Raw genomic sequence first — 8,736 nt, 5'->3', positions numbered from 1 at the left:
CATTTACCATTCTAAGATACGGAATTACATCTCCAATACTGACGCCACAGAATTAGTCAAATCTGGAAATACCATCGATACGCTTCTCAAGTGTTGTTAAACTGGCCGATGTGGCAGAAACTTAAAGGGGCCCTATTATGCTGATTTTCTGGTTAATATTTGTATTTAGTTCCTCTCCTGTGACATACTGCCTTTGCTGCAGCACCTCTTTTCACCCTCTGTCTGAAACCAGAGCCCAGTCTGCTCTAATTGGTTAGCTGGCCGGCTCTGTTGTGATTGGTCAAATACTAAGAGATGTCCCGCCCCTTAGCACAATGTGTTGGAGCCACTGGGAGCACGAATGTTAGATAGTGATGTCAATATGTCACGGAAGTAAACAATAGGAGTCCAACGGAGGTGTTTCAGGCAGAGGGCGGAGTGTGTGGGAGACATTTTGGTAATTTAGCCTTTACCGACCATTTACATGCACTAAAAACCCTTGTAGCACACTAGAGGAAAGGGAAAACCCCAAAAAGCATAATAAGGCCTGTAACATTTCCAGAATGCTGCAAAGAGAAAATCGAAGCGTACTTATCATGATGGTCATAATCCAAATTTGTCCTAAAGCGATAAATACACACAAGTTTTGTTTCCTATCACACATCCAGCAATGGCTGCTCAGAAGAAAAATAAATAATAGGCAGCTGTCCTAATTCAAGTTAGCTCGTTTTCGATGGCACAGGAAATCATTCTTTCCCCTATAATAAACTCTGTAGAACATCGTCCCCGTCACCTCAAACTCTTTCAGCATCTTCATCCAATTACAACGAAACAGAAATATTATCAACACGGTGATTCACCCGAGCACAAGACAGTCTCATGCTGACACCACAACACTCTCAGACAACTTTTAAGACAACAGTGAAATTCAATACATTTAGGTTTAAGTACATTTCCTGCACGATGTGAGTAATATCCATGAAAATGCTCCGCGAGCCCTTAATAGTGACACCGGCCCAACATGGGTGAGTATGATTTCCGGACATGCAAATATCACATGGGGCTCTCCGTGTGTAGTTCACGCAGCACATATTACTTTCTCATGCATCACCAACTTAAGGTAAGGAATGTTTAATCCATGCCCACAAATCCACTCAGCTTACATCCAACATTGTGTCTCTATTTGGATATAAAATGAAGATTGCTGCAGGAATGTGCGTTTGAAATTGGCTCATAAAAGAAATATAAAAAAGGAATAGGCTTCAGGAGGTTGATTTGGAAGAGAGGCATGTCACAAAACCAGCTGTGATAAGCCTGTTGATAAGATTTCACGGGCAGACAATGTCAGCGTACGTAGAATGTTGCAGTAATCCTTAAAATACATAGCTAAGATTATCATAGCTGAAAACTGTGATTGGTGGATCTCAACACAGAGCTATGGTTAGCTAACACAGAGTGTGTGTGTGTGTGTGTGTGTGTGTGTGTGTGTGTGTGTGTGTGTGTGTGTGGAGAAAGGGCAGAAATGACCCTAAACAAGCCAGCGCAAGTAACGTTTCCATTAAAACACACAATGACAAAAAGTACGACTGACCTTCGTGTGCTGTGTTTGGTTTGTGATTGTGTTCTGGACCAAATACAGACAAAATGCTCACTGACATTCATAACCGTCTCCGTTTTCCTTCCCGTAGAGGGAAAAGGACGACAAGACAAAAAGACAGCAAGGCAGAGAGAAAGACAGCTTACACACTAAATAAAACAATAACTATTTAAGAGGTTTTCCTGGAAATAAAACTGAGCGTGGCCCTCTTTAAAATTATCCTTTGGTCCATTTAAGAACAAAGAGTCGACGATGATATTTGCTAACAAATGCTCACTGACATTCACATCTGTCTCCGTTTTCCTTCCCGTAGAGGAAGAAGGACGACAAGACAAAAAGACAGCAAGGCAGAGAGAAAGATAGATTAAACACTAAATAAAACGATAACTATTTCAGAGTTTTTCCTGGCCCTCTTTAAAATCCTCCTTTGGTCCATTTAAAACAAAGAGTCGACGATGATATTTGCTAATACTATATGTGGGAATCCTCAGTTTCAAATCAGATTTTGTATAAAACGCTGGTGGTGTAGTTGAAGGTGAAGCTGGTTGCCGCTGCGCTGCCCCCGGTGGCGGGATGCAGGTAGTGCTGCGTGACGAGCTGGCTGAGGTAGAGCAGGATCTGGCTGTCCTCGTGCCCCAGACCCAGCTGTTCCTGCAGGAAGCAGCGGCGCCGGCCCTCCACCCCCTCCGGCCCCTCGGTGCAGCTGACGGGGAGGTGCAGGTGGTGGGTGAAGGTCAACAGGAAGGCCTTGGCTGCCATCTCACACAGCGTGCTCTGCAGGTGGAGGAAGAAGGTGGAGCCGCGGCGGATGGAGGTGCGATGGTCGGCGATGTTGGCAAGCAGCTGGCCTCGGTACGGAGGACAGCGCAGCGTTTTCTGGTCGACGTCTAGGATGGAGATGTAGCGGCTGTAGCGCGACAGAGAGTAAAGCATGCTGGAGCCGACAGGGGACGCCACTCTGTCGGGGGGAGGGGGGGAGGGGGGGGGGACACAGTGGGGTTAGTTGGCTTTATAAAGACAGCTTACATATACAAATAATTCTTTAATATGTTAGTTATTCTCCATTTTTGTGTTAAAATATGGATTGATGCATTGTTTTCCAATAACCTGCCTTCACATGTCTTTTTATTTGCTGTGTGATCTTAATAGCTTGCTTCCTCTGCAACACTTTATCTGTTTTCTTTTTGCTATTTAAGCTCCATTTATTGTATCAAATGTGTCATAATTATTATTTAATTCTTCCTTTTTTTATATGAATAACCATTTTTAGCGATCTTTTTTGCCATTTGTATTGGGTGACATTACTAACGGGCTTGCTTTACTTGCAACATTGAGCGCTGTATCTTTACATCTAACCTTTTTAGTAAATATATTTCCTATTTACAAACTGCAAAACATAAATAAAAAATAGACTGAAAGTATAACTATTATAGGGTAATATACGTCCATATATAACATTTACCTCCTATAATTTGTTTAATGTTTTGTCTCTACAATTCTGTCATTTTTGGTGTGTCCCTTTTTGTACTCGTTATGATTTAACTACAACTAAATAGCTATGACATACATTTACTGGTTTGTGCCCAAAGACGCCCAAAATTGAAAATCGGGTGTAAAAATGAATAAAATCCAGTAAGGGTAACATTTTACAGAGGTGTCATGATTTGGTACGTCTTAAACTATGAGCATCTACTGAACCAATATGATAAATACACCCAGAGGTTTCTGATGGGATATAAAATCCACGTCATAATCCCACCAGACCCCCCCTCCCCCCCCTTCTGACTCACTCAGCTTCCTACACTTTATCTGCAAAGAAATGTGTTAATTAAGATGTGGTCTCTTCTCTTAGGGCAAAATATTGGATTACTCTGAAGCCCACAATCATTACGAAGATGAGCGAAATGGAAAATAATCTGAAGGACGGATTTGAGGCCGGAGGGTTAACAGTTGAATTGTTTTTTTGCGTGAGTCATCGAGGAATGAGTCACACAGGAAGAGTAACTGTATAGTAGGGTTTGATGTGAAGTACAAAGAGGAAAACACCATCATTTTTAAATGTCGCATTGATGGAGACTCTCTTCACAGAATACTTCACCGGCGCTGACATGACCCTCTGTGATTAAATTACTCACACTGTTACCTTGAATTCTCAAACAAAAGTTGTTTTTCTTGCTAAAAAAAACTAAAAATGTTGAAGACCTGAAGTAAATCTTGCAGTGTTTAGAAAACGTTATCACAATTCATCACAAATGTTCTGTGTTTTATAAGCAAACGTTGTATTTTTAGTACATCTTTTAGTTACAGTTATCTGACCGTAGAATTCCCATTTAAATATTACTTAATAATAATTCAAAGCTACAGCGTTTTGGAGTCAATATTGCACTCTACATGTATGTGACAAGTTTATTTGTTTCTTTGCCGAATTATATTATTAATAAAAACATTATGTTATATTATATAATATTATGGATAAAAATACCTTGCATTATAACAAGTCTTAAAGTTAGCTCAAACTTAAATAAAAAATTACAATGATAATTTAACAAATTATAAACCTGTTAATTTATTTATATTAAAGGGGCCCTATTATAGGTTTTAGGGGTTTTCCCTTTCCGGTAGTTTGTTATAGGTTTTTGAAACGCCGTTGAAACGTTGGGAACATATACCATCTTCATCAAAGAGTTTTACTTCAAATGCTTTTAATAGAAATTAGAAATACCTTTGTAAGCCAATGAGTTTCCACCTCTGCAGGTCGGTGAGGGTGAAGGGACAGGACAGCCAGGCTTGAACTCTCTCTCCACATTTCCCCGGCGCCGGCACAAAGAGAGCGAGAGCAGAAACGAGCCGGCGGACCCTCCCCTCGTCGGCCCCGAGCACCACCAGCGTGCGGCCGCTCAGCAGACACCACAGCGCCTGCATGGCAAACGGATACTGTCGCACAAACTTCAGCGCTGCTTGTCCGGCCTTCTTCCTCTGGCGCAGGGTCACAACTCCCCCGTAGCCAAGAGGTGAAGCGGCCCGATCGGACCCTGTAGAAGCACTCATGGTACAGTCTGACCCTTCCTCCAATGAGGTTCGGGAAACGGCATCTCCGAGGAGCCCAACAGGCAACTCCAGTCCGGTGGCGGGGCTTTCTGAGCCCGGGGAACCCACCGTGTAGTCGCTCTGGAGGGGGAGAAGGGCATGAGGCTCCTGGTTGACAACTGGGGATTGCGAGTTGGAGCTTTGGCCAACACAAGGAGTTCTCTCTGCTGGAGAAGCTTCGTAAAGGAAACCCTCCTGGGCCATACAGCAAGCAGAGTCCAAAGGAATCAATATATCCGAAGCCCCGTCAGTTATTACTTCACACTCGTCTTCTCTGCTGGCCTCCAGCTCGGACGCAACCTCCAGAAGTGACACAGGAGTCCCGTCTCCATCATCATCCCCAGCGGTTGTCTCCAAATCTTCGCTGCTGCTTTCCCTCTCCATGTCCGGTTCATTGGTCAGTTTACAATCAGGATCAGGAGCTTGTGATTTAGCCCGATTCAGTTGCTTCTCTGCGAGATCCAGTCCGCTCTTATCGCTGCTGAAGCTTCCTTTGTTCCCTTCTGAGCTCCCTTGAGTCTCCAGAGTTTGATCTGAAGGGGAGGACTCCAGATGGCTCTCCACAAGCCCAGGTTCGGTCTCTGAAGTAAGGCCGGGGTTGAGAGGATCCGGAGGCTCTAGATCCTCCAACACTAGAGGTTCTGTTCCAAGCACAATATGAGGTGGATTTAAAGGAGTATAGTTATCTACAGCATGGTTCACAGCACAGAATGGTCTCAGGGTCCCCCTTTCATCCTCTTCATCGTCATCCCCGAGGTCCTCCTCAAACAGGAAGTTGGTAACTCTCTGTTTCCTGCGTAGTGCCTTGTCCAGGCGTTGTGTGTGAAGGTAGCAAAGATCCCCCCGGAAACCCTTCTCCGTGTCCTTCAGGAGCGTCACGGTGGCGTCGTAGAAAGTAACGTCGCACAGCTCCGGCAGGGTCTTCAGGCGTTTGTCGAAACACTTTGCAGACTTGGCTTTGATCAGCTGTGGCGTGTAGGACGGCCTTCGCTTAACGCCTTCATCATCCCCTTCTTCTTCACCTCCAGCATCGATGGCCTGCCCCGTCTCATCTTTCTCATTGTAGCTAAAAGGCCTGGCGAGCTTTGCATATTTGTCTATCAGCTGCTCGCATTCGATCAAGCACTCGTTGATGCACCTCTGGCAGCTGACGGCTTGAGGGTCTCGGCGCGGGCGTTTATTGTAGGAGCTGATCTGTCTCAGCAGGTCTCGGTGTTCGTAGATGCTTTTTTCCACGTTAGCGAGCTCGTTGGCTTTCTCCACAGCGTGAGCGGAGTACATGCGCTGAGTCCCAGCCTCTCTCTGCAGACCCTCCTCCCTCTGCAGCACCGAGTGAGTGTACCTGAGGGGAGGAACAACACAATTAGAAAGGGGAATATAGGTTGTTTTTTTCCTAAGAGGAGCCTCTGCGTTATCGGGAAACTACTGCACGAGAAATACTATAAACCGGCAACATGGGACCTCAACAACTGTGAGATTAGGGTTAGGGTTCCTTAGCTAGTTGTGTTTTAAACCATGCAATAAACTCGAGGGAGGTAATGCTCGTCTGTTGGTACATAATATAGCTAGTGAAATGTTTCTAATGTCTCTAATGTCTAAATGTCTCTAAATGTTTTGATTGATTTCTATAAAGTGTATTAAATAGTAAAATTCAGGTGAAAATGAATATGTTTAGGTAGTTGCGTGTGAGCATTAAAACTTGAGTTGTTTGGGAGTTTGTAAGCTTATGTTTTGATATGGTTTGGCAAACCCCATTTATGTCAATTCCTCAACACTATTCCCTGTTCTTCGTAATTCCTTGTTCACCATGGAGGCATGCAATAAAAACAATGCTTTTCTTCAAGAACACAAGATAACACGGCGTGAGTAATTGATACACAATGGATGATTTTCTGGGTGAAGTAATCCATTAAAAAGGGTGGAAACATGGTCAAAACACAATAAGGAGTAGAAATAATTTGGGGTCTAAAAGGGGCCAACAACTATTTTTTGTACCAGGGCCCGAAAATGGATTGTCCATGAATGCCTTTGACAAAATGTCAATGTTTTTTCGGTTCACTCTTTACTTAAATAATTGAAACACAGATTTGAAAAGATATCAGATAATATATTAGCAAGTAGGAAGTTATATGGAAGTTCTTACTCCAGATCCCGCAGCTTCCTCTGGAGCTCCTTGGCAAACGCCCTCCTGTTCCCAGCCTTCAGACACTCGGACGCCTGAGAGAAGCGGAGGGAAAGCTCCTGAAACTGCAGCATGATTTTCCTCTCGTCAGCCGAGACGTACGCCATGCAGAACGGTCGCACGAAGCCCCTCGCCTCCAGGTCGTAAAGCGTGAGGTGATGGACGTATGCAAACGCTCCTTCCTTTGAGTCTCCCAGCACCACCCTGGAGTCCTCCACAAAGCTGAGCCTCGGGTACCCGCTGCCGGGCGGATGCCCCACAAAGGAGGCCTGGTAGTCCACCGACATGATGCGCAGGGAGAAGTAGTTGAGGTCGAAGGTGCCGCAGACTTTGGGGTCTTCGGGGATGGTGAGGAGAGGCTGAGGGCCGACCTGCTCGGAGAACTCGGAGATGAGGATGAAGTCTTTGGTGAACTTGGCGTAGGAGGTTTTAGCCCAGGGGTTGGAGTCAGAGATTGGAGATAGAGGGACAGAAAACTCATCGGGGATGGCCCAGGGGTCGGGATCTGCCTGCCCGAAATCATCCTCTTTAGTGAAAGCCACCACGTCAGGTGAGCCTATCATAGTTGTGTTGATGAGCAAGGCATGAGAAAACACAGATCAGCACAGGAAAGAGTCATAAACCAGCTGTCAGGTGGACCATTCTGCCTGTCAGTGAGGTTCAAACAACCCAAGAGATTCCTAGAGAAAGGAAAGGACTAAAGGTGTTGTTTGAGGATATTTTGACCTATAATAATCACTCAAATATTTGTATTTGCTATCAACAAGATGGGTCTGCTGACATGACTCACTAAAAAGAGATCTCAGAAGATAAAGAAATGTTGATTTCAATAAGACTGGCGAGGGTAACAAAGTAATCTCCAAGAGTTTAGATATTCATCAGTCCATTGTTAGACACAATTTCTACAATCGGAGATCATGTAGTATTGTGACTACTCTCCCTTGAAACAGGCGTCAAGCAAAGATGACTACAAAGGCACAACGCAAATTAGTAAACGAGGTAAGAAAAATAAAGGTCCCTTAGAGTAACAGCTTAAGGCTTGAATGTATCATTGAAACCAGTCAGAAGCACAACGCACAGGTGGACCATTCTGCCTGTCAGTGAGGTTAAAAAAAGCAAGTGGATTATACCATTTAAAAAAAGGGGGTCCCACAGCATAGTGGGCCCAACAAATCCCACTGCGTCCCTGCTAAAGAGAGTCCAAGATCCTTGATATGTCTCAAATCAATTAAACGTAGCCTCCTCCACATTAAATACTAATATCTGTTAACAAAAGCAATTATCCTGCGCCAATCAGAGGCTCCGTGCTGGCGTCAGACCATTCATGATGATCAGAGAGGATTTTTTCTTCACAGCAGCATCATTGAAGCACCTCTCTTCTTTCAGCTTAATTTCTTCATGCGTAGTCTCCAGCACGTTTCTGTGTTTTGGGCTAAAAAGCGAGACGTCTGAGCGACACACACACACCGCTAACAGCCTGTAGCGCTACATGTCATTTTCACATACAGAGACAGACGCCATGTTTACCCAGCTGGTTGTAGTCTTGTCAGGTGATCAAATCCAACTCCCCATCTGGAGGAATTCCACCCTAAAACTGAAATTTCATATATTTTGCTTATCATTATCCGGCTGACATTCCTCCTCCTCCAATACATGGTATTAGTATGGAAACTAGATGAATATAATTTAATCTCAAAAATGTTTATATTGGGATTTTTCACATATTGTTTATTTGGCTGGGTTGGCTGTGCAGTTTTATTTTCTACACTTTGTACTTGAATTAAGAACCTGCATTGCTTTGGAAATTAAACAAATAATCAAAATCGGTGTCACAACAGGGTCTCTATTATATCTACTAAGTACTAGACAACTTAGAACGAAGATACTAGGA

General features: G+C 44.1%; 1 protein-coding gene across 1 annotated transcript; it reads right to left on the bottom strand.

The window, feature by feature from the left end:
- Positions 1-228: 228 nt before the first annotated feature.
- On the bottom strand, positions 229-8,357 carry smcr8a (Smith-Magenis syndrome chromosome region, candidate 8a). Its single transcript, XM_010786427.1, has 3 exons — positions 6,807-8,357; positions 4,299-6,005; positions 229-2,534 (listed from the first exon to the last, which is right to left on the bottom strand). The coding sequence occupies exons 1-3, from the start codon at positions 7,406-7,408 to the stop codon at positions 2,075-2,077; spliced, it is 2,769 nt and encodes a 922-aa protein (XP_010784729.1). The 5' UTR covers positions 7,409-8,357; the 3' UTR covers positions 229-2,074.
- Positions 8,358-8,736: the final 379 nt, after the last annotated feature.

Source organism: Notothenia coriiceps, unplaced genomic scaffold (assembly GCF_000735185.1).
Source record: "Notothenia coriiceps isolate Sejong01 unplaced genomic scaffold, NC01 NC01_scaffold00000285, whole genome shotgun sequence".
Classification (NCBI taxonomy): domain Eukaryota; kingdom Metazoa; phylum Chordata; class Actinopteri; order Perciformes; family Nototheniidae; genus Notothenia; species Notothenia coriiceps.
This window is presented reverse-complemented; position numbering and strand designations above follow the sequence as displayed.